Source organism: Vicia villosa, linkage group LG5, assembly GCF_029867415.1.
Source record: "Vicia villosa cultivar HV-30 ecotype Madison, WI linkage group LG5, Vvil1.0, whole genome shotgun sequence".
NCBI lineage: Eukaryota > Viridiplantae > Streptophyta > Magnoliopsida > Fabales > Fabaceae > Vicia > Vicia villosa.
Window position 1 is genome coordinate 20,517,253 of NC_081184.1, and position 26,977 is coordinate 20,544,229.

The following is a 26,977-nucleotide window of genomic DNA, read 5'->3' on the forward strand; positions in this document are numbered from 1 at the left end:
CAAAGGAGACTGGCGTGTGACTTAAGGGGGTGGGGTTCGATCCCCAGGTGCGTACATAATCCCCTCTAATTTTTTTGTAACATGTTGTTATGTGCTGTCCATAGATCCCCTGCTGCACTCCCCGCTGGATACGATACACCCTCGCATCACTGTCATTGGATCTCCACTCAGACGCATTTGAAGGACAAAAACACAAGCCCACGGGGGACATCCATAAGCTCACCACACCTAAGCCAGAGCTAAGTTTTCTAATTAATTCTATTCTTTTTTTTTTAAATTCCATTTAAAAATTGTTTTTTTTTTATCTTTTGATTTATTCTTTTCTAAAGATTTGTTTTTGCTAATTAAATAATGTTATTTTTTTTATAATAATTTCATAAAATTATAATTTATTTATTTTTAATCGAAAACTCGATTTTTCCACAATTTCATCAAATAATTATTTTTGGACAATAAAAATTATTATTTGTATATACTTAATTAATTAAATTAATAATTAGGTTTTAGGTTTGTTAACCTGATTCATTTATAAACCCCACCTCAGGTAGGTGGTGTCCATTAACGCATTTTAGCCTTATAAACCTTTTGGGTCACAATAAGTTTTCTTAAATAACCCTTTTAGGGTCAGGGTTAGATCAGTTAATGCACTAACTATTTCTTTTCTTCATTCTTGATTTTTTCAAGGTTAATCGAAAATCTTCCGACTACGCGCCATGCCAATAAAAAAGCTAAGTCCCTATTTAATAATTATTTTAAATATTATTTATTTTTACCTTATAGAATGTAAATTAGGATTTACTTTCAAATGTTAAAGAGTTCCGCCTACACTCACCCCTATTATTTTCATTTTAATTTTTAGGGTCAATCGAATGTTCGAGGAAGATCAAGGCATTCAATGTTTAAAACTAATTATTGATCCTTCTTTTTTTTTTCGTTTGTTCATTTCCCCCATCCCCGTAGGTGTTTATTGTAATAGCCTAGGAACTTTAATTTCTGCCTTTAATTTCTGCTCATTTTAAACTGCGTGGTTAGTAATCTTAGGGAGTGCAAACCTTTAACAGAATTAGGATAACTAATTACAAGGTAAATAATCGAACTGAATTCACGTGATTGTGCACCCACACACCTTTAGGGTAATCCCTCTGGTTGCCTTGTTGCCTTATTACTGTTGTCTTGTTGTCTTAATTTTGTTGCCTTAAAATAGTCAAGTCCCTCGATTCCGAGGATACCTAAAGCAATGTCGCCTGTTGCCTTCAAAGTTATTGAAACTCCCTCGAGGTTGCCTCATAAAGGATAATTGTCGCAATTGCTAAGGTATCCTCGCATGATGCCTAAACAGATAAAATGACTATTATATCCTTCCCTTAGACTACCTGCCCCCTTTATGGCAAGGGACAGTCTTATGGCGAACGATTATTCTCGATGACCCTTCAAACATCCAATTGAAAGACTTCCTGCCCTCTCATGGTATGGATAGACCCTTTCGCCCTGAAAAGCTAAAAGAACAAATTTCAAAACTCAGGGTAGTTGCTACTAATTGCTTGCTCTAAATTCAAAATCTTTTTCCCACTCTTTTCAAAATCAAATTCAAAAAGACTATGCTTATTTACAAGCTAAAGTTCTTCTTCGAAATCTTTTCTATTCACACCCTACTTTTCAAACAATTCAAACATTTTGAAAACAAAGTGAGCTAAGCAATTAAGAGCCCATGGAAAACCATGGATGCAAAGGGTGCCTTACACCTTCCCTTTATATAACTTACCCCCCGAACTCAAAATCTTTTCAAAAGCTCTTTTTCTGTTCTTTTAGCCTTTCTATTAAATTGGATAAAATAAAAGTCAGTGGCGACTCTTGCTATCCACACATTTTGAATAAAGTCAGTTCACCGTATTACAGAACTGGCGACTCTGCTGGGGATGCTTTCGAATTAAGAGAGGGGTTACCTTAAAGCTTAGGTTTCACTTTAAAATTGTTTGATTTGTTTGCTTTATATTTGTGGGCCTGTTTGGGTTTACTTGCGTGAAAGATCCTAACCCGGATCTGAGTACCTTAGGTAAATGGCATGAGACCAAGGAGACTGCACAGCGTATACTGATGTGGTTGATATGGTGGCCATCGTTAGTGTGACACATTGGTTTGTCCTGGTGTTCTTTGGGATCCGACTCGAGGAAACACTTGGCTGCGTGGTGTCATTAAGCACTAATTTGCCCCTAGAACCCTAGTTGAACTTGACTTTGGCCTATTAGAAAGTAGCGAGATGGCTGGCTTTGGTTCCGACTGAAGTTGGTTGACACTCGAAGATACACTCATATGGACTGGACTTTCAGGACCTTCTCGGTTGGTGATTCGATTGCCGAACTGAGATAAGCGCCTTCGAGAAAGGTCAATGATATGAGCTCCCTAGAACCCGATCTTTATATAGGACAGGTTGAACCAACTAAACTTCAGTTGGGAGGGTAATTACCTACGAACTTCATGCAAGCCTCTAAACCTAAGGGCACTTGTGTGACTTGTTTGTGTTTGCTACTAACCTTTCTTTCCTTGCAGGTTTTGTTAAAGGACTTGTTTGCCCTTACTATCTCACGATGTGCCTAATGAACTGCATTCGCATAACATTCATGACATCATGACATCATGAGCATAACATAATTTAACTAACCCTTTCAAGGATCTTAGGGATTTAGGGCGTACAATTTCAGGTACTCTTATCAAGGACCGAATTCCTAATCAAGGGGCAAGGGGATTTATTTTCCTCTGGCCACATACCTTCCAATTCAGAGACTCAGTACCTATCAAGGGGCAAGAGGATTTATTTTCCTCTAGCCATATACCTTCAAATTCAGAAGTATCCCGAATCAGAGGCTATGACCCAGTCGATATGGTGAGCTTGATTCCCAAAGAAGGAAGTTCAAAGACAAAGTCAGGGTTGTTCAAATAAAGATGCAACCAAATCATTCCCCGATGTTGCTAACTAAATTTCCTAAAGATCCTTGAAAACATTTCATTTGCATTCATAACATCGCATAACAGGTTTCCTATGACGGGTTTCTCATCCTTCCTCGCTGTTTATTTCAGCATCATGGATCTCGAACAATCTGTCAAGAATCTCCAAGCTCATGATGCTGAGTTCCAAGCTTTGATCCTGAACTTGTCCAAGGGGCAAGACGAGCTGAAATCCCTTCTTACCAAGAAGAAGAAGAAAGGCAAGAAGACTCTGAGGAAAAGGCTCCGAAGTCCGATCTTGCAACTAAGGGAAGCCGAAGTCTCTGAAGACAGTGACGACGATGAGCAAGATGATGATTTTAGTATCAAAACTGAGGCAAAAAGTAACCATGATGCAGCCAAGCCTTCTGAAGAAGAAGAAGATTATTACCATGAGAACGAACATCCTGATGACAAATACAAGTTGTTGGAGGAACGTATGAAAGCCATGGAAATTCAGAAGGTACCTGGACTGGATTTTGAAGATCTAGGACTCATTCCTGGAGTCGTTATTCCTCCAAAGTTAAAGACTCCAACTTTTGCTAAGTATGATGGAGTTTCTTGCCCCAAGATGCATCTAAGATCATATGTGAGGAAGATCCAACCTCATACTGAAGACAAAAGACTGTGGATTCATTTCTTCCAAGAGGGTTTGTCTGGAACTCAACTAGAGTGGTACTATCAGCTGGAGAAGGCCAATATCCGCACTTGGGAAGACATGGCTGCTGCTTTCTACAAGCAATATCAATACAATGCTGATCTCGCACCAACTCGCATGCAACTACAAAGCATGTCTATGGGACCCGAGGAAAGTTTCAAGGAGTATGCTCAAAAATGGAGAGATCTAGCTGGAAGAGTCAAACCCTCCTTGGCTGACAGGGAATTGGTCGATATGTTTATGAGTACACTGACTGGTCCTTTCTATAGTCATTTGCTGGGTGTCACACGCTCGCGAAAAATGAACAGAGTTGCCACCAATATATTTATCCCATAAGGGAAAGGAATATCAGAAAACCTAACAAAGGTAGGAACAGGGTCTTGCGACCAGAGAATCAAGGTACGGGAGTCGGTTACGCAAGGGGAAGGTATTAGCACCCCTCACGCCCATCGTACTCGATGGTATCCACCTATGTTTGTTTCTATCTAAAGGGTGTGTACTATGTCTATGTCTACATGCGAAATGAATGCAAAAAGAAATACGGGGAAAAGAAGTAATTATTTACAAATGTGCTCGTTCAAGCCCCGCGACTTGATGCCTACGTATCCTTTTCAGGAATCAGAGCGCCGTAGTTCGGCTCACATATTTTTGTTTGTTTTTGTGTTTTTTAGTTGGGCGGAGTTAACGCTCGCGCTCTTGCATGAGGGAACAGCCTAGGATGCAATAGAGCGGAGATAACAATGCCCTTAAGAAAGGAGAGAAGAGAGAGTTTGAGTGTTTCGAGGAAATCCCTAAGGCAAGGGAAACTCGAGTTACTCTTTGGTTTGTGTCTTTTAGAATTTGGGAACTTACGCCCGAATGGATCCCTAAAGCAAGGGAGATCCAAGCACTCGAATGATTCCCTAAAGCAAGGGAGATTCAAGCTTCCATTCCCTTTTTAATGATTTTCACTTTTTTATTAATGTTTTTTAGTATTTTCTTTTTATTTTTTTAAAGGGACATTATTTTGATATTTATTAGATGTTTTGATGTTGTAAAAGAAAAAGAATGAAAAGAGGGGGACTAGCCTAATCTCTAAGCCTAGAGTTATTCTAATCTAAGTCTAATGTTAACATACTAATGGTATTAACAAGGTAGACCTAAAATGTGGCGAAGAACAAGTAACAAAATCACACAACAATTACAAAAATAGCATGAAATGATACAAGAGAGATGAGAAAACAAATTCAAGCATTAGTGCGAAATTAGCCTAAAAAATACTACTATTATTATGAGTTTTTTATATGAAGGAATTACCCTAAAAGAAACTACAAATTAAACTCTAAAAAACCTAAAATCTATCAAGTTTTAATTGATTTTACAAACATTTATTATCTAAGAATATGATACTAAACTATATGATAAAAGACCTAAATTTAATATGGAAAAAATGTGATCAGGGGGGTGTGAATTGAAATGGCGGCGCAGTAGTAATCCTGGGCGCGGACCCTAACTTGAACTAGGCCCAACAGTTATTTTTATTTCAATTCAGCCAAAAACGGTGTGACACGGGCCAGAAAGGGGAGGTGTGTTCAACATTGGCCCAAAGAATTGAAGATCCATTTTTAGTTTTTTTTATCAATTACCATTCATCATCAATTATCTCCTCCTAATCTCAAATTAATTCTGATTATTCATATTAATATCACTTAATCCGCCTAACAATCTTAATTAACATAAACACAGAATCAAAAGGGATTAGGGTAAGGAATCGTGTGACCTTTCAAGTTCTGCTTCCTCTCTTTCTCGACGAATTCAGCGGTGGCGCCGGAACTGAGCTCTGCCCCGCCTCTCACCCCCGAGTTTGGTTCCCTCACTCACGTCATTCGAACCTCTCATCTCTCGCCGTTTCCTTCCGGTCGGCTCTTTGCTCTTTCTCTTTTCGCCGCCGTGATTCAAGATCGAGGCGCCTCCGTTCTTCGTGTCGAATCGATGCCTACCTCAGCTCGTCTTTGGTTACTGATGAAGATTGACACAGAGAAGCAGTGATCTCGCACTAGATGAAGATGATGTTGAAAGCGTGATTATGAACTGAAGACGCGACGATTGACGCGCAGATTTTGTTGTTCTTGCGATGCATCTCAGGCAAGGATGATGGTGAGAATTGAAGAGGTGAATTGAAGACTGGAGTATGGAAAGAATTTGAAGAAGTTTTTCTCTGCGAATTTTTGTTTCTTTGGAGTGATGATTGAGGAATTGACTCAGGATGAAGATGAGGGAGTCGAGAGGATGAAGATGATGGTTATGGATTCTAGTTTTTGTCGTGATTGAAGAGTGTGAAGAGGTATTGAAGATGCTTGGAGAAGGTTGATGAATGTGATTGAAATCTGAATTTTTCTATTATGGTTCTTGGTGAATGATGAAGGTTATGCCAAACTGAAGATGAATATGGAGAGAGAGATTGAAGATGAAGGGTGATTGTGATGGAGGAAGCATGTGTGAACGTGGAGAAGAAGGTGAAATAGTGAAGAGGTGAAGATGAAGAGAGTGAGAGATGGTGGAAATTATGAAGTTGCAGAGAGTGAGGATTGGAAGAAAGTGTAGAGAAGGTTTAAGAGAATGAGGGAGATGGAGGATGGTCGATGAAAACAATGGTGGAGAAAACTGTTATATAGAGTTTCAGGTTAGTTCCTTTTCTCTTGAACTCTTCTCTTTTTCTGTGATCTCTGAGTTAGATTCTGTTACAAATCGGTTGAAACTCTGTTAGACAGTTAGGTTAGTAACTGATTCTGTTAAGTTGTTATAGGTTGAAACTGGATCTGTTAGTTAGTTGGGTTGGTTGTTAGTTATGTCGGTGGGGTTAGTTATAAGGTAGTTATGAAAATTAGTTGGAGGTTTGAGTTCTGTTTTTGAATTTCTTTTCACAGGGTGAAGTGAATCCCAGCCTTTGAATTGAACAAGTCAGTTGCGTGATCGAAGGGTCGAGATCGGATACAAGGTAAATGAAAGCCTATTTCTGTTACACAAAATTCTGTTTCTTCTCCTATTTCCATTGCTTGATCTTTTGTTCATGACTGCAGAATTGCTTGGAAAGTTTGGCTCTGTTCGATGTGAATTTGGAATGGCGTAAATTGATAGAGGGACCGATTGCCGTTGACTTTGATACAAGTAGATGCAGTGGCTTTTTGAAGAGTGGATCAATGATGATGAGGAGGTTCTGAGTTTTATATCGATTGAAGGTTCTCCCCAGGTCAGTTAAACTCAGATTTTTTGTTTACTGATTCTGTTTCAGTTAGTTATGGAATTTTGGTTATCAATTGTTAGAATATTAGAGTTTGCAACTGACTCGGTTAGGTATAGTTAGTAACTAGTTAAGGTTGTTAGAATTCTGTTAACTGATGCTGTTAAGATATGGTTTGGAATGGTGAATTTTTGAATTTTGTATAGCTATTTGTGGAATGCAGGTTGCTGTTTGTGGTTGTATTGAAGTGTATTGTATTGCTTTGGACTGAGTATGTGCTGGATTTTGGTATGTTGTTTGGACTGGCTGTTGATGTAGGCAATGGTTATGAACAAGTTACATGGTTATGTTGCAGGGCTGTAATGACATGGAAGCTGATTTGTGCACTGATTCCGTGAAGGTTTTGATGGTGTCTGGAGATTGCTTGAACTTGAGGAATGGTGGAGATCACAAGGCTTGAAATGGCAAGATGAAGTTTTGAACAGAAGTGGACTTGAAGAAAATATGAAGAGGAGCTTAGGGTTTTTGGAAATTGATAGATGTATCTTTTTGTTGTAAACTTTGGTGGTTATGTCTTGTTTTACAAAATGGATGTTCTTCATGTAATGATACAGTGAGTGATGTGATGTGATGAATGCTACTGTTGGTCCCCGTTTTTCTTTAATAATTCAATTTGTTGTATAGTTTTCTATGTAACGGTATGGATGTATCGAATATGTATCAAACACAGACATGGGGTAATGGGTGAATATTGTAATGAAGTTCTTTTCTTTCACATGAATGTAACTCTCATTCTCTTCCTTTCCACTTTTTGTAATAGCTTCTAGTAATGTATGAATTGAATGGCCGTTTGACTTTGCCATGTATGTTGACCCTCTTGTGTAGCCTCTTTATGATTCAAGTAGTCAAACCAAATGCCTTGTGACCTTGAACAAAAGGATTCTTCTAAACATGCTCACGCTTTTGGCAATTCAAACCATAAACCCTTGACTTAAACTTTGTAAATTAATCTATAAGTCTTCTTTTGCCTTGACAAAGTTCCTCATTGAAGATAGTATTTGAAGCATAAAGGAAAGCCTTGTCCTGAAGTACACAATAACCATGAATCCAGACCTTACTCTCACAGTCCAATGCTCTGAGGAGCACTCGATGAATCAGTGATATTTGATATGTACACCTCAAAATCACTATGAACCCTTAATGATTCAAGATCCTTGATCCCGATGTCAATTTTATTAGTTAATGAATGCATGATGAGTTATATGACCTAATGGGAGGTATGTACATGAGATTATGAAATGCATAAGCCTAAGCCAGATAAAAGTCAAAGGGGTAGGACAAATTTGGGGTATGACACTGGGAAGTTCATCATCTGGATTCACTGAACTCATACTGATTGGGGAACGTGTTGAGAGTGGCATTCGAAGTGGTAAGATTCAAGTGGCTACATCTTCAGGTACTACAAAGAAGCATTTCAATGGGAAGTCAGATTCCAATGCTGTGTATGGGCAGAAAAGGAGAAGCCATGACCAATCTATTGGGGAAGTTCTGAGCTCCACACCGGCGTCTCAACAAGATCGGCAAAACAAACAAGACACACCCAGACGTCAATTCACAAAAATCAATATGTCGCTAGCTCAAGCCTTACAACATCTGCTAAAGGAAAATTTGGTTACCCTGAGGGATCCTCCTAAGAATCCTAACACCTCTGCTCCTAGTTACAAGCCCAATGCGAGGTGCGCATATCATTCTAATAGTCCTGGACACGACACAGAGAACTGTTGGCCGTTGAACAAGATCCAAGATATGATCGACGCTGGGGAAATTGAGTTCGACCCTCCTGCAACTCCTAATGTGATCACTGCTCCCATGCCTAATCACAACAAGATCGCTAATGCTGTGGATGGCTAGAAGGGTGGACTTTAAGATCATTAGTTTTACTTTCAGTTGCGATTTCTTTTTCTGTTTGTTTAAACATTCAACTTATGATAGACATTATTTGTTTTAATAATCATCACCAGTGCATTGCATATGTTTGTCTTGAGTAATTTATTTCGCTATCACTCTTTTTAAATTATGTCTTTACTTTGCATATGTTTTGTGATACTCGACTCCTGTTAAAAGTTGTTTGCCTTTTGAGGGAGGATGACGAAAATGATACTGCAACCTCATATAGTATGCTTTTGAGCGGACTATGCTGATGATGTACAGGCACTGTTTCAATTCCTAAACAGTGGAGATATAAGGATGTTAATCCCTCGTCAACCCCTTTGAGCCTAAGAAGTAGAAGTTTCTTTCTTGTATTAATTAAAACCCTTTATCATAACCTGGGGCAGGGTAGTTCTCGGTTAATTTGGCTGTGCATTCAATTTTAAGAGAATCGTTCAGTACACCTCTCAACAAAGGTTTCAATCACAAGCGTTCATCCGCACACATCAAAGAAGTGTTGGAGATGTCAATCAAAAGCCAATAATGGTTCATCAATCATTAAGCAAGGCAGTCAATATCTTTCAAAAAAAATGAATGAATGAAAAAACATATATACAAAGAAAAGCCTGCTAAGTCAAAAATCAAAAAGAAGACTTAGGCAAAAATCAAGGCATCCCGTTGACCGTAAGCTCAAAACAGACAGTTCAGGCAAAAGTTAGGGATATCAAAAGGATGAAAAGAGAAGTCAATAAATTCCTAAACAACACAATGTTGTGACTACCAAAAAGAAGAAGCGACTGCCATCTCAAAAGTTCTCTTTGCTTGTGAACCACCATCTTTATCAAAGATGCAAATCCAAAAGTCTCTTGGAACCTGAATGCATAATTTGAATTAACTGAGCTTAGGACTGAAGATCATCACGAAGAGGGGTGGGTACAATCAAATTTTGAGCCTTTATCTTTTGTTTCTTAAACTGTGAACCAAGCCACATTACAACCCTTGAAAGTCCTAATTGAAGCATGGTTAGTTTGAAAGCATACTGTCACCAAAAAGGTATCCCGACTCCTTAAGGTTTACTTCAAATGCTAGGTTGATATCCTGTTTTTTACAAATACCATGTTTTTATAAATATCATGATTTTACATCTCCAGTTTTAATGTATTTCAAAAACTCAAGACAGACATATGCATTGCATCTCATGAATTCGTTATTAAACATATTCTGCTACATAATTTCAAATGTTAGCAACAGAAAGAATTTGCACAGGGTACAACTAATGACTGAAAGTTATCCCGATAGACAACAACGTATACAAGGGGCATGACATGATTTGTCCAACCAATCTGGGGCAATCAATTCAAGATTCCAAGAATCTCTCAAATGTCAAACAATCAGAGGCATGCGCTCAAGTGAATCTGAAGCTACTTCCCGATCAGTCAGGGGCATCATATTAAGTACTAGGGGCATGTCACCCATAGTACACATCTCATAAAGTCCTCGCGAGGTGAATGTCTTCAAAATTCCCTAATAGCTGGGGCAAAGATATACAAGGCATATTCAACACTTCGATCAATACTCACTAGTTTTCCAATCAATGCGAGTCCAGGAATGGCAAGTGCTATAACCACTGGGGGCTATGTTTAAGACATCCACATCTTCCTACAAAATCTATTACACAGGATCATACCCCCACAGAGTAATCATTAAGAAGATACTTTCAAATGTTCTCGTCCTAACAAAGACTTAGCTCCTCAACGGAATTCACGTCTTCAGCACTGCCGGTTCTCCGACACTTTGCTCTCCTCCAACATGGTCTATTCATCTCTCCTATCCCCAGTCAGGGTACATCAAGGATCAATCATTCAAATTGCTTTCATCCCCAAGCAGAAATCATAATTTCCCAGCTGCATAGCTTCAAGACAAGACCAGGCATCAGAATCACAACAATACAGAGATTTATTTTCTCAAAACACTCCAAACAGCATCAGTCATACATCATATTCATACATTGCATACATTACTATATAATACATGCATCATGACATTGCATATTTCTAACGTTGTTTTCAGGTTCCGCCTCGACAAGCATTCCTCTCGGATAAAATCAAGCTGAAGATTCATTCTGACAAGCCTTTTACATTCCAAAACTTCACCAAATAAACTTATCAACTCTAACAAGCAAGCATTCTCTATCAGATATGGTCTAATGTATGACTCGTTTTGGTATTCTCAGACAGATATGGTCTAATGTATGACTCCTTCTGGCATTATCCATCAGATATGGTCTAATGTATGACTCGTTCCGGTATTCTCAGTCAGATATGGTCTAATGTATGACTCGTTCTGGTATTCTCCTTCAGATATGGTTTAATGAATAACTCGTTCTGATGTCCTACTTCCAGATATGGTCTAATGTACGACTAGTTCTGGTATCGTTCCTCAGATATGGTCTAATGTATGACTCGTTCTGGTATCCTTCCTCAGATATGGTCTAATTATGACTCGTTCTAATATTCTCCTTCAGATATGGTTTAATGAATAACTCGTTCTGATGTCCTACTTCCCGATATGGTCTAATGTACGACTCGATCTGGTGTCCCACTTCCATTCTGGAATAAACAACGGTTTCATAGCACTGTACGGTTTCTGATAACTGTCCCACTTCCATTCTGGAATAACTTTCCTCAGCAAACCAGAAGCAAAATCCATAGATATGATGTCCCACTTCCATTCTGGAATAAACAACGGTTTCATAGCACTGTACGGTTTCTGATGTTCAATTTTTGGCTTCTGGAAAGTCAAACAAGAATAAACGAACTCAACAATCTCTTTCTTCAATCCAGGCCACCAAAACAACTTCTTCAAATCGTGGTACATCTTGGTAGCACCAGGATGAATACTCAATCCACTAAGATGTCCTTCTCCAAGAATACTCTTTCTCAGTTCTACAACATCAGGAACACAAACCCGATCACCAAACCCCATTATATCATTCTCGTCAATCCTGAATTCACCTCCTTTTCCTTGGTTAATCAAAGTCAATCTATCAACTAACTCAACATCAGCTTTCTGGCCCATTCTAATCACATTAAGAGTACCACTCGTCAGCTTCAGCATACCCAATTTAACACTATTAGAAGTACCTTCACATACCAAACTTAGATTTCGGAATTGTTCAGTCAAATCCAATTCCCGCACCATTAACATAGACATATGTAAGGACTTTCTACTCAACGCATCAACAACGACATTCGCTTTACCTAGATGGTAATTCAGCCCAAAATCATAGTCTTTAAGAAATTCTAACCATCTTCTTTGTCTCATATTAAGCTCTTTCTGATCAAAGAGATACTTCAGACTCTTGTGATCGCTAAACACTTCAAACCTCGAACCATACAGATAATGTCTCCATAATTTCAATACAAAGACCACCGCTGCAAACTCTAAATCATTAGTCGGGTAATTCCTCTCATGCACTTTGAGTTGTCTCGATGCATAAGTCACTACCTGTTGATTATCCATTAATACACCACCTAATCCCATCAATGACGCGTCACAATAAACCATAAAGCAAGGTCCGCTCAGCGACCTTCAAGCGCGCTTATGCACTTGATTTTTCAATAACCCCGCTTCAAGCGGTCCATGGCAGATGCTAACTACGTTGGGACATCCGCTTAGTGAGCCTAATTAATTTTTGAAAAACAAACAGCATCCGCTTAGCGAGCCAGGGGCTGCTTAACAGACGTGCGATTATGCAGAAATTCACCTCTGTGACAGACCTGCGATTCAACACATCCTTCACCCAAAAGCCCTTCTAAACATCAATTAAAGGCATAAAATCATTACATACATCATCACACATCATCAAATATCAACAAAAACAGGTTTTCAATCAACAGTTCATGCAATTTCATCAATTACCCTAAACTATGGCATCCCTAAACCTAACAATTCCGATCCCTATATATCCAATTGAATCAAACCATATCTTAATCAATTCTATCACCTATTATCACATAAGAGATACTAAAAGGAATAGTCCCCTCTTACCTTGATTCAAAGTCTTGAGAGCTATTCCTCTTCTTCTCTTCTCTTTTACGTGTTCTTGCTCCTTCTCCTCTTTTTCCTTATTGACTCCTTTTTCACAATTTCCTCTATTTTATGAAAAATAGAAATTATCTTAAGTAAAAGGCCTAACCATCACACCCCCTCTTTACTAACCACAACTTAACCCCAATAGCTCTTCATTCCACAATTTCCCAATAATTCCATTAATTAATTCTAAATAATTAATTATGATAAATTAAATAATAAGAAAATATGGGGTGTTACAACTCTCCCCCACTAAAAGAGTTTTTGTACTCGAAAACACACCTCAAGTGACCAACTCAGGATAAGAGTCATTCATCTGACTCACCAGCTCCCATGTAACGTTCCCATCTGCTGCTCCTCCCCAAGCTACTCTGACCAATGCTATCTCTTTGCCACCCAACTGCTTCAACTTTCGGTCTTCGATCCTCATAAGCAATGCCTCAACTGTCAAATTATCTCTCACCTACACATCATCCCCTTGGATCACATGAGACGAATCTGCAATGTATTTCCTCAACCGAGACACATGAAATACATCATGCAAATTTGCAAGCATCAGTGGCAAAGCAATACGATAAGCCACTTCTCCTACTTTTTCCGTAATCTGAAACGGACCAATAAAACACAGTGTCAACTTCCTTGACTTTAACGCTCAACCAACACCCGTCGTAGGAGTCACTCTCAGAAACACATGATCTCCTTCTTGAAACTTAAGTGTCCTCCGCCTCTTATCATGGTAACTCTTATGACGACTCTGAGAAGCTTTCATCTTCTCCTGAATCATCTTAATCTTTTCTATCGTCTCTTGAACAATCTCTGGCCCAATTACCACGCTCTCACCGGAATCATACCAACACAATAGCGTCCTACATCTTCTACCATACAAAGCTTCAAACGGAGCCATACCAATGCTTGAATGAAAACTATTGTTGTAGGTAAACTCAATTAAAGGTAAATAACTATCCCACGCACCACCTTTTTCCAACACACAAGCACACAACAAATCTTCCAACGATTGAATCCTTCTTTCTGTTTGACCATCAGTCTACGGATGATAAGCAGAACTCAATCTCAACTTAGTACCAAACGCTTTCTACAAACCTTCCTAGAATCTTGATGTAAATCTTGGATCTCTATCCAACACGATACTCGAAGGAATACCATGTAAACACACTATCTTCTCAATATACAATTGAGGTAACTTCTCCATCGAATAATCCATTCTCATCGTTATAAAGTGAGCAGACTTCGTCAATCTGTCCACGATGACCCAAATAGCTTCACAATTATTAACTGTCCTCGGCAAACCAGAAGCAAAATCCATAGATATGATGTCCCACTTCCATTCTGGAATAAACAACAGTTGCATAGCACTGTACGGTTTCTATTGTTCAATTTTCGGCTTATGGAAAGTCAAACAAGAATAAACGAACTCAACAATCTCTTTCTTCATTCCAGGCCACCAAAACAACTTCTTCAAATCGTGGTACATCTTGGTAGCACCAGGATGAATACTCAATCCACTAAGATGTCCTTCTCCAAGAATAATCTTTCTCAGTTCTGCAACATCAGGAACACAAACCCGATCACCAAACCTCATTATATCATTCTCGTCAATCCTAAATTCACTTCCTTTTCCTTGGTTAATCAAAGTCAATCTATCAACCAACTCAACATTAGCTTTCTGGCCCATTCTAATCTCAATAAGAATACCACTCGTCAGCTTCAGCATACCCAATTTAACACTATTAGAAGTACCTTCACATACCAAACTTAGATTTCGGAATTGTTCAATCAAATCCAATTCCCGCATCATTAGCATAGACATATGTAAGGACTTCCTACTCAACGCATCACCAACGACATTCGCTTTACCTAGATGGTAATTCAGCCCAAAATCATAGTCTGTAAGAAATTCTAACCATCTTCTTTGTCTCATATTAAGCTCTTTCTGATCAAAGAGATACTTCAGACTCTTGTGATCGCTAAACACTTCAAACCTCGAACCATACAGATAATGTCTCCATAATTTCAATACAAAGACCACCGCTGCCAACTCTAAATCATGAGTCGGGTAATTCCTCTCATGCACTTTGAGTTGTCTCGATGCATAAGCCACTACCTGTTGATTATGCATTAATACACCACCTAATCCCATCAATGACGCGTCACAATAAACCATAAAGCAAGGTCCGCTCAACGACCTTCAAGCGCGCTTATGCACTTGAATTTTCAATAACCCCGCTTCAAGCGGTCTATGGCAGAAGCTAACTACGTTGGGACCTCCGCTTAGCGGATAAGCTCCGCTTAGGGAGCCTAATTTATTTTTGAAAAACAAACAGCATCCGCTTAGCGAGCCAGGGGCTGCTTAGCGGACATGCGATTATGCAGAAATTCACCTCCGTGACAGACCTGCGATTCAACACATCCTTCACCCAAAATCCCTTATAAACATCGATTAAAGGCATAAAATCATCACACATCATCAAACATTAACAAAAATATGTTTTCAATCAATAGTTCATGCAATTTCATCAATTACCCTAAACTATGGCATCCCTAAACCTAAATATTCTGATCCCAATATATCCAATTGAATCAAACCATATCTTAATCAATTCTATCATCTATAATCATATAAGAGATACTAAAAGGAAGAGTCCCCCCTTACCTTGATTCGAAGTCTTGAGAGCTATTCCTCTTCTTTTCTTCTCTTTTACGTGTTCTTGCTCCTTCTCTTCTTTTGCCTTTTTTACTCATTTTTCACAATTTCCTCTATTTTATGAAAAATATAAATTATCTCAAGTAAAAGGCCTAACCATCACACCCCCTCTTTACTAACCACGACTTAAGCCCAATAGCTCTTCATTCCATAATTTCCCAATAATTCCATTAATTAATTAATTATAAATAATTAATTATGATAAAATTAAATAATAGGAAAATATGGGGTGTTACAACTATTCTTTGTTATGGCTCGATGACGGACTCCGATATTGCCCAATGCAATTTGCGATTGAGGATTAATAAGGAGTCCTTGGGGGCTAAGAAGATAAAATATTCTATTATCAGGCTGGATATAGTTTGAAGAGGCATTACAGAAGGAAATTGAAGTGATAGAGAAGAGAGATAGGGAAGGACTGGTAATCACAAAGGCGGATATCAAGAGTTTGAAATGATTATTTTCACTCTGAATATAAGAGGAAGGGGTAGCATTATAAAGAGAAAGAGTATAGGAATCATGAATCAATCTGTAAAAGTAGATGTGTGTTTGCTTCAGGAAACAAAATTATCAACCTTTAATTCGAAGACAACTGAAGAGTTTTGGGGAGCGATGGATGTGGAATGGACTCATATGGACTCCATTGGAGCTTCGGGAGGTTCGTTAATTCTGTGGCGGAAGAACTCCTTGGAGCTCATTCAGAGCTTTTGAGGTTTGGGGTTCGTGGGGATGAAGGCTATTTTCAAAGGTACCTGTATCAATTCTGTTAATGTTTACGCTCTCTGCAATATGGTATCAAGAAGAAAGGTGTGGAAGAATCTAATTAGGCTAAAGAATATGGCGGCGGGGGAGGAGTGGTGCATAGGTGGTGACTTTAACACGGTGTTGTTTGAGGAGGAAAGGATAGGGAAGAGTATTGGCAGTAATGGTAGGGATAGTGCTAATTTTTACAACTTTGTGGAAGATATGGCATTCATTGACCTTGTGTTGGAGGGAGATTCACTTGGTTCAGCAAAAACAGTTGCATTATGAGCAGGTTGGACCGGTTTTTGATCACGAATAAGTTAGTTTCTGGGTGGAAACTTGAAAATCAAGTGGTGGGAAAAAGGGTTTCTTCAGACCACTGTCCAGTGTGGTTAAAGTCTGGTGGTTGTGACTGGGGGCCCAAACCTTTTAGGTTTAATAACGGCTGGTACAAACATCAAGCTTTTGATGCTTTCGTTTCTAAGGAGTGGAGCTTACTTTCGGTTAAAGGGAGAGGTGATAATGTCTTGTATGAGAAATTAAAAAGGCTTAAATTTTTATTAAAGGTAATGAACAAAGAGGTTTACGGTTGGTTGGACTTGAAGATCAAAGAAAAAATTGATGAGCAACATGAGTTGGATAAGTTTTTTATTGCGAATGTTGGTAGTGAAGTGCAGAGGCTGTTGAGGCTAGAAGATTAGCAGCTGACGATATGTGGAAGAAGATGGAGATGAAAGAGTGTTTTCATAAAGTGAAGTCAGGTCAGAATTGGATTAAGGAAGGTGACCTTAATTCTATGTTTTTCCATAACTCTTTAAAGGAGAGGGATAGGAATTCCTTCAGCTTGTTGGAAACGCCTAATGATAGGGTGGAAGGTGTTGCGGAGGTCAAGAGCTATATTAAACAGCACTATGAGGATTTTTTAAGGATTCTGGCAGATCCATACCGGTCCCTGATAGTATCAGGTTCAATAGGTTAGAGGTAGATGCAGTAGTTAGGTTGGAGCGTCCTTTGAGGAAGGAGAGATAAAAGTTGCGGTTTGGAATTGCGATGGGTGTAAAACTCATGGGCCTAATGGTTATTCTTTGGCCTTTTTCAAGAATCATTGGGAATTATTGAAAGAGGATATCCTAAACTTTGTTGCTGATTTTCATTCGAAGGCGATATTAACCAAGACATGTACTTCCACCTTTATCACTCTTGTACCGAAAGTGATGAACCCTCAATCTCTTTCAGAGTACCGGCCAATTTGCCTTGTAGGAAGTCTCCAAAAAATTATGTCAAGGCTTCTTGCAGGAAGGCTTAAGGAGGTCATTGATAGTTTGATATCAATCAAGCAAAGTGCCTTCATTAAAAACATAAACATTCTGGAAGATGTTTTAATGGTCAATAAGGTGATGGATTTGGCTAATAGAGAGGGTTCGAGTTGGCTTGTGTTGAAGGTGGACTACGAGAAAGCTTATGATTATGTTAGTTGGGACTTTTTAAGAATTCACATGAAGAAGATGGGATTTAGTTCAAAGTCGCTTAGTTGGATGGAGGCAAGTGTTTTTGCGAGCTCTATGGCTATCATTGTTAATGGGAGTTGTACGAATGATTTCATAGTTGGCCGAGGATTACGACAAGGGGATCCTCTTTCTCCATTGTTATTTGCTATCGTTATGGAATGCTTGACTAGACTTATGGAGAGAGCAATGTAGTTTGATTAGTACACAGGGTTTCATTTTGGAGCTAACAATAAGGTTGGCATCCTTCATTTCACGGATGATACGATAATCTTTGGCAATGGGGATATTCAAAATCTATGGAGCTTGAAGGCAATCTTTAGAGGGTTTGAACTTATGTCGGGTCTTAAAGTTAATTTTTGTAAGAGTAACATTTATGGAATTAACTTTAGTACTAGAGTCCTCTAGATGTCGTCGTCTTTCTTTACTTGTGGTATATGTGTGATGCCGTTCAAATTCTTGGGCGTTATGGTTAGGGACAGTCCAAGGAAGGTTGGTATGTGGAAAGAAGTCATTAAGGCTGTTAGGAGGAGGCGGGATAAATGGCGAGGGAGGTTCCTTTCCATAGGAGGGAGGGTGGTTCTTTTAAATTATGTCTTGAATGTTATTCCACGTTATTCTCTATCTTTTTACCGTACGCCTAAGAATGTTTTAAACGAGATTAGTCGTATCCAAAAGGTTCTTATGGGGGTGGATTGTGGTAGACGTATAAATCGGGTTAGTTGGCGTAACATGTGTAAAACGAAAGAAGAAGGAGGGTTTGGTATTAGAGAGGTTGATAGTATGAATGTCTCTCTACTTATGAAATGGAAATGGCATATCATATCGGAGGAAAATGCGGTTTGGTCGATTTTTCTTAAACACAAATATTTTAATGTGGCGGTCAAGATGTTTGTAAATGATAAGAGTGTTATTACTAAGGGCGATTCTATTTCGTGGCGTGATATAATCGTGATCAACGATTTTACCGGGTCAAAAGGCTTGTCTATTTCTGATTTGATTCATTACAGGGTCCATAACGGAGAATCTATTTCCTTCTGGTTCAACAAATGGGTGGGGAGTCAATCAATTTTGAAAGCTTATTCGGAGCTTTATGCTAAAGCTGCTTCCCCTTTCATGGCAGTTGCAGATGCAGACTGGTGGGATGGGTCAGTTTGGGTGTGGGATGTTGGTAGATGGTTGATTGAGAAGGTAGACGAAAATGCAGGTTTGCTGGATATGTTACCTGATCAATTGCAGCATATAATTCCGGCAAATCACGATACAGACATTAGCTTCTTGGCAGCGGACGAAGAGGCTGGTTTTTCTGTTAAAGCATGTGATGTAGAAATTAGGAGAAGAGGTAATGAAATGGGGCTGCAACCTACTGTTTTAAGAAGTCTGAGTTTTTTGTGGAATTTGAAAGTCCCCTCAAAAGTTGGTATCTTTGCCAGGAGGTTTATTTTATGTAGGCTACCGACAAGAGACCAATTGAAGAATAGAGGTATTTTGATAGAAGATAGGGACTGTTGTTGCGTGTTCTGTTTCAATGTTATGGAGAATTCATACCATATTTTCAAGTCGTGCCCTTTCACTAGTAGAATTTGGAACAAAGTAGGAGAGTGGTTAGGGACGTCGGTTATGTTGTCGAATGTTAAGTTAAGGAGTTTCTTGGATCACTTTGATAAAATTAAGGCAATAGACTTTAGGGATTATCTGGCGTACGGTTTTATGGAATTTGTGGGTGATGAGAAATGCCATCTTGTTCAAAGGTTATGACTTTAACTTTGACGAATGTTATAGTGCTATTGTACTCGTTTCTTGGAAGTGGTTTAGATTAGTTAATGATTCTTCTACGGCTTGTAATTTTTATTACTGTAACATTTTACCTTTATCTTGTATAAAGGGGTAATTGTTTGTTTTGTGTATCCTTCTTGTAATTAATACCATTACTTATATATATATATATATATATATATATATATATATATATATATATATATATATATATATATATATATATATATATATATATATATATATATATATAAAGGCAATTTCATTGATGTAATAAAGGTTCACATATGTTATCAGGAATTCCTATAGAACTCAAGTATCCATGTCAGAGAGAGAAAAGAGTTTGTGAGAAAACATGTTTGAATTTGCGTCCCTTTTATAATTCTCTAACCAAACATTCGATTTCTTTTACTTTTATTTGTGTTCTTTGTTTACTTTGTCCCGTCGAGCAATTCTACATTGTTCTTATTTGATTTTTTAATTCAATTCTTATATATTCAAACATTAAAATTCAAGCACAAACACGTTTCTTCAAATTGACTTACACAAATTGTCCATAGAATTTTTTTTCGAGTTTAATTCCTTAAGTGAACTAAAACTTCTAATTTGATTTACTAAAAACACCAGTAAATATGACTCTCTTTATATAGGCCTCTTCATTAGAGTTTGGTGTGTGTTGTTTTTATTGTGTTATAAATAAATAAATAAATAAATATATATATATATATATATATATATATATATATATATATATATATATATATATATATATATATATATATATATATATATATATATATATATATATATATATATATATATATATAAATTCATTTTGGTTGAAAAACATAATCGAAGTGTAAAATGGTTTATTTATGGATTAAAAATAAAATATGCAGGAAGACGTCACTTTTAATAAAATAAAAATATAAACTAAAATCGTTAGGATTCGAAACATGTACCATAAATTAGTTTATCCCTCGGTTTTTAGCGAAAACGAACAGAATACATTGTGTATTTTTTAAAGAAAACACCATGGTGCGTCTAGAAATTATACCACCCAATAAAGTTTGATACATAAAGGATGGAATATTAGTAGTTGTTTTCTGCAGCTTGTAGCTACTACACTGATAATTGCAATTGTATTGAGTTGTTGGTTGTAGTAATTCCTCATTAACTTTGTGTTGGGATAACTTCATTATTATCTAAATTTGATCATGGATAATCTACTTGGGTTTCTGAAGTATCTTTTGCTTTTAAAAAACTAGAAAAAATCAAGAATTGAACTGAAATGGTAAGGTATGATACCAATTGAATACAATATATTATAAAATGCCATAACTCTTAAGTGCCCAAAGGGGGAAAACAAAAATAAAAGTACAAGGGATATTCAATAAGCAAAAAATACCCAAAAAATCATGCTATGGCCAAAACATAATACTTACGAGTTAAGAATAAGAACTCGAAAGAATGCATAGACAAAAGAATTACTAAAATGATTGACATCTTAGAGAGTCCTCGAGTTTAGCTTTTTTTGAAAATTTGATAAAAAGAATTGGTATTAAATGAAAACTTGGAAACAAAAAATCTTCATCAAGGATTTTGATAGTACGAGAGAGCCAGACTCAATAAACTTTGTTCACTATGCTGCAATATTTTCTGATCTGGCCCTGGTTTCCTGTTAAAGGACTGAGATTTCCCATCTTAACCATCGCGTTAGCGAAATCTAATCTGAAGAGTAATGGATTACTGGCGTAAGCCGACACTTTGTAATCAAGGGGACCAAAACCACCCTTATAGAGTTGTTGATCAGAATGCAGAAGACCCTTTTGGTTCAATAGATTTTGGTAATAAGCATTGTCAAAAAAGTTTGGAGTTGTGGCATCTAAAGGAGATAAGTTGTTGTCACCACCACTTTTGGGACATGTTTTTTGCAATGAACTTCTGTATTGAGATTGAACATTACTTTCGCTGTAAATCCTTGGTCGAATGAGTGCGCATTTTGCTTGGCCTATTGTGTGAGAACCTGATAAAGCAACCATTTCCTCAGCTGAGAAACCCTTTTTCTTGAAAGCATCAATAAGGCCTTTAAGGTCAAGAAATGGAGAAGGTAAATCTGAATTTGCAGCATTCAAATTCGCAGTTGTTGAATCTTTTCTTCCCACACGAACCGGCCAAATAGGTCCACCAAGCTAAATACATATATATTTTTCATCCATCAATATACAGTTAATAACAACATATATATGCATTGTAAAACCAAAAAAACTTACAGCAACAACAGAATCTCTTGCTGCAACAGCTAAGATATCTGTACAAGAAACAACATTAGGGCAGCGCGTCTCCAATATAGCTTTTACTTTGTCTATGATTTCGTAACCCCTCAGAGAATTCGCATTGGGACGGGCATTTTGTTCTCCCTTGAAATTTGGTGTGTCTTTCAACAATATTGATGCATCACACCCCTTCAAAAATTAAGTAGCAATATTAGAATTTAGAACTGTTTTCACAAAAACAGGTGTAAAAACCAAATTATAAAGAAAAATGAAGAATTACTTGAACAAAACAGTCGTGAAAATGAAGACGGAGCAAGGATGCGCCTAATCGACGATCATTCAACACCGCTCTGGTTATTTCTTCCTTAATGATTAGAAGAGCACCGGGACATTTGTTAACGTAAAAAGTTGTGCTCATCTGACTTGAAATATCAGGTATGAAAGAAGACACGTGAGTAATTGCTGAAGGAATTACACTTGATGCTGAGATTATGCTCATAAGACATATCAATAAACAGATTCTAAGCTTAATATCAGCCATGTTAATATTATTAAGCAGAACTCTCAAAGTATGAATAAGAGATATTTTTTATCTGTACTTAGTTGATGAAATGTGTTACATATTTATACATGAAGAAATTACGTAGTTTGCATAATTTTTTGGTGTGTTGAGGACACGTTCGTGTACATTGTGGACATCCATTCCTATATGATGTTTTGATATAAAATTCTGATTATATGAAATGTTATTAGCTGGATTGTGCTAATCTAGTTGACTTCTAAATAAAATGCAGCAGATTTTAAGGAGCATATATTCCACTCTCCTAAAATAAAATACTTTTGTACTAATATAATTGAAAATGTTAATTGAACATTTATCCAAATTGGATTCTATTGTGTTAAAAAATATTATATATTTAAACTTATATTTGCTAGAAGATATGTTGCACTAGTTGGTTCTTTACATGGATGCTCGTAGTAGGTTGTTGAGAATTTGTTCGACCAAACTATGTCTGTCTGTATCGATTTTCTTTACGAACTTTGGTTATAAAGTTTAAGAGTTGGATTTCCATAAGTGGTTATAAAGCCAAATCACTACAAGAAATTTTTAGATTAGCTACGGTTAATTCGCTGCAGATTGCATCTATAGTTAATTTCAAGTTATAAAAGTGAGATTTAATTAATTAATTATTATTTTTTTTTTAAAATCTCACTACTTTAGGCTAAGTACTTGTTTGGTATTGTGTTGTATTTGGTAGAATCACGTTATGGTAGAATCTCGCTACCTCATTTCTCTTGATACACTTCCCTGAGTCTTATAAAACCTTAGCTCGCGACTCAATCTCTCAAATGGTAAATTATAAATTCATAACTCTAGTATTATTTGTTGGTTTAAGGGTCCGCATTTTTACGTTACTAAAGTATACTCTAAATCTTTGTGCAAAAAGTGAGAAACGAGTGTTACTTTTTGAAAATGTCCGTATGCGTACCATTGTAATTATTACGCAACAGATTCCTTCTATTTTTAACAAATTCTCATTGCTTTTGGTGATTTCATTTCCTGTCGTTTTCTTTTGACTTCTTATTCTTGTCATTTCTTTAAATTATGTGCATTGTTTTCTTCAACATTTTTCTTTATGTATTAAACACAAGTCAAACAACAATAAAAACACAATATAGCACAATGAAGTTCTGGAATTTACTAGTTGATCCCGCAAAGTAAGCTTTAATAAGAAACTAGCGATTGTTTACCAAAATTCTGGGTAAACAGAATCGGTAGGTTGGTGTGGTTGTCGTTTTTTTTACCTCCCCGTTTCACTTGGGAGGACGGCACGCTAGACCCTTCACGCGAAATTTGGAAGGAGAATGCGCCCGTGGTGGGATGAATTTTATTTCAGTTCTTCCTACGATATCACACGAACTTTCTTATTTGTCCTACGAGTAGGAAAGGAAAAAAAAAGATCTCAACTAAACCCTAGGAGTTTGCTAAGTGTGGGGATTCACCTAGACTAGAAATTTTGGAGTCCGGGAGGTCGGTTATACATAGGGAAGTGTTTAAACACCCTACATATCTGTAGTACTCTACAGGAACCTTCTCTGTGTCTAAATGTGTTTGTGCTGCTAATGATTATTGGGAAAGTTTCTCCTTTGTATTAGGAGAAGGAATTGAATTGAATAAAAGAAAGACAGACTGACTGACTATTTTTGGTATTTTATTAGCTCGCTGAGATTCCTTGTGAACCTCATGCCTACATATCCCTAATGGAAGTCAGAGCTTAATGTAGTTCGGGGAACTAATTAGGGATTAATTATTTTTTGGTGCCTTGCTTGAAGCTCAAGGTTGAAGCTTTGAATTAAATCTCTGTTTACAGTAAAGAGACATGAAGTCATCTTTATAGAGAGGTATTTCTACTATTCCACCACAAACATTAAAAGAGTGACAGAATAACTGAATTCATTTCATTCAAGAGGGGGACCTTACTTGTGTATGTGCAAGTATACCAGTCAAATGCCTCTTAAATGAAAGAAAGATGCTCATCCAAATTAGGGAAAGTTACCACATGTCTGGGTTTTACTGCCAGCTCATGCCTTTCAAAATCCTGAATGGGAGACTTGATTAAAATGAAATGTAATGTTTGTTTGTTTGAATGTGGTGAGATAGAGGAAAGATCTCTCTATAGAGATAAGCTATGTCTATCTACTGTATAAAAGATTTGATCTTTAACTGGCTTGTATGAGGCCCAAGCTTGAGGCTTTTTTTTTATTGATTGATTATTATTATGACTCTGGGAGAAAACTCCACTGGGGATTAATTTACAGGGGATTTTTATGTTCTGTACAAAGCCCAGAATTGAGGCTGACTCTACTTAGGGAAAATCTATTTTGATGGGTTTTATTTGGTGTTCTGTACAAAGCCCAGAATTGAGGCTGACTCTAACTAGGGGAAATATTATTTTATGCCTTGTACAAAGCCCAAGGTTGTGGCGGACTCTTAAATAAACTGAGTATGGATGACTCTAATAGGGAAAAGATCCTAGATGTTAGGAATCTTTGACACATGAAATATGGTTTATCTGCCTTGTACAAAGCCCAAGGTTGTGGCTACCTGAATGATGAAGGACTCACTGAGGGAGACTCTATTATCTGCCTTGTACAATGCCCAAGGTTGAGGCTGACTATTAACAGGGGAGTTTTATTGTTTTGGTGCCTTGTATGAAGCCCAAGGTTGAGGCTAACTGTTTTTGTTGGATTTTGACTCTATTGAAGGATTTATTTATTAAAAGACTGATTTTTGGAAGCTAACCCTTTCCAGGGATTTTGACTCAGCTGGTGAAATTGTCTGTTGAAAAGAATGATTTTTGGAAGCTAACCCTTTCCAGGGGTTTTATTCTTTTAAACAGGTTTTTATTAATTGACTTTGGAGGCTAACCCTTTCCAGGGGTTTTGACTCTTTTGGGGAAATTATCTCCTAAGAGAAATGAATCTTTGGTTTTTGAAGAAGTGATTTTGGAGGCTAACCCTTTCCAGGGGTTTTTATTAAGATGAAAGAATGATTTGGAGGCTAACCCTTTCCAGGGGTTTTTATTAAGATGAAAGAATGATTTGGAGGCTAACCCTTTCCAGGGGTTTTTGTTAAAATGATTGGCAGAAAGATTATCTAGTGGAGACTTCTTGTTTAAAGCCCAAGATGAAGGCTGACACTTGCTGAGGATAAGCAAACATGGATCCTAGACTCTGCTAAGGAAGATTGATGAAGATAAGGGTGACAGAGACTGTCCATGTCTCTCATTCCAAAAGGTGTACTCAATGTAAAATTGAGACAAACTAAGTTTGTTTAAAGTCTGGTTTAATTGGAAGAAACTCACCAGGGTATGTTAAAAGGTGACTAAAGACCTGTTCCTATGTTTGTAAGAAACCTGATGGGTCCTTGTATACAAGCTCAAGAGGAAGCTGGAAATGCTTTTAAGAAGCCTGTGGGTCCTTGTACAAAGCCCAAGAGGAGGCTAATCGAGGGTCATCGAGGGTCCTTGTTATAGCACAAGAGAAAGCTATGTAGTTTTGAACTTATTTTGGCTTTAAGCAAATGGGTAAGAGGTTTCACCGGGAATAATTCCTCTTTGGGTTGATGTGTCCTATTTTTTTGGATTCTAAGGTTTTTGCCAAGATGTTTCACCGGGAATAATTCATCTTGGGGGTTTGAACTACAGATCTCTAATTAGGAAATAGCCTTCACCGGGAAGACATTCTCAATCCTAGGTCATATTCCTATAATATATATATAGTTTAACTGTCCTAGGGTTTATACTCAAACGTAGTTCTAAACTAATATATATGCACAGTTTATATTTGACAGTAATTTGAATAAAGACTGTAAATTGAAAGCTTGTAAAGCCTAACCTGGATGGAGTGGAGGCCTTTGAAGAAGTATGTACAAAGCCTTACCAGTAATTGATGGATAACAGTTGAATATATAGGATAAACAGTTAATGGTTTTTTGAAAACAGAAGAAGTGAAGATGGACATAGGTCACATAGGTATCTGAAGAGTTCCACCGGGAATAATGCCCTTCAAATACCAGAAGAATGTTTTGAAAACAGAAAGAAGATTTTGAAAATACAGTTTTGTAAAACAAACTATGAAAAGAAAGAAGGTGTTGGGTCTTACACTCTAATAGAGGCCCACTTGAAAATGATTCACTGTTATGAGAAACAGTTGGAAAAAAGATTGAAATGATATAAGGTTTTGTTGTTTGAAAACCTTAATCACCTGTTTAATCAGAGATCGAAAACAGTTTTGAATATTGACAAAAGTCAACTTAATTAAGGCAAAGATGAAATCTATACCTAATTAAGACCTAAATAATTAGGGTTTTATCATAAAATTATTCACAAAGTAATTAGGTTAAAACAAAATGAAAATATATATTTTAAAGTATTTAAGAAAACATTTAAAACATACTATTTTAAACCTAATTAAAATACATGAAATAAATAATATTTTTTATGATTTTTTTGATTATTCATAAAATAGGTATATTAAATAACAAGTGTGTGAAAAATGAAGTGAAAATGA

At 37.1% G+C, this 26,977-nt stretch overlaps 1 protein-coding gene across 1 annotated transcript; it reads right to left on the minus strand.

Annotated features, from left to right (window-relative positions):
• Positions 1-20,920: 20,920 nt before the first annotated feature.
• Positions 20,921-22,482, minus strand: LOC131606375 (cationic peroxidase 1-like). The gene is made up of 3 exons (XM_058878611.1): positions 22,185-22,482; positions 21,902-22,093; positions 20,921-21,820 (listed from the first exon to the last, which is right to left on the minus strand). Exons 1-3 carry the CDS (start codon positions 22,443-22,445, stop codon positions 21,254-21,256), a joined length of 1,020 nt encoding a protein of 339 aa, XP_058734594.1. The 5' UTR covers positions 22,446-22,482; the 3' UTR covers positions 20,921-21,253.
• Between the last annotated feature and the right edge of the window lie 4,495 nt (positions 22,483-26,977).

Bases quoted from the DNA above. Each gene is read 5' to 3' on its own strand.
- LOC131606375 (XM_058878611.1), bottom strand. From the start codon at position 22,445: ATGGCTGATATTAAGCTTAGAATCTGTTTATTGATATGTCTTATGAGC. The intron at 22,094-22,184 runs GTAATTCTTCAT...TAATTTTTGAAG, and splicing joins TTCACGACTGTTTTGTTCAA to GGGTGTGATGCATCAATATT. The intron at 21,821-21,901 runs GTAAGTTTTTTT...ATATGTATTTAG, and splicing joins CAAGAGATTCTGTTGTTGCT to CTTGGTGGACCTATTTGGCC.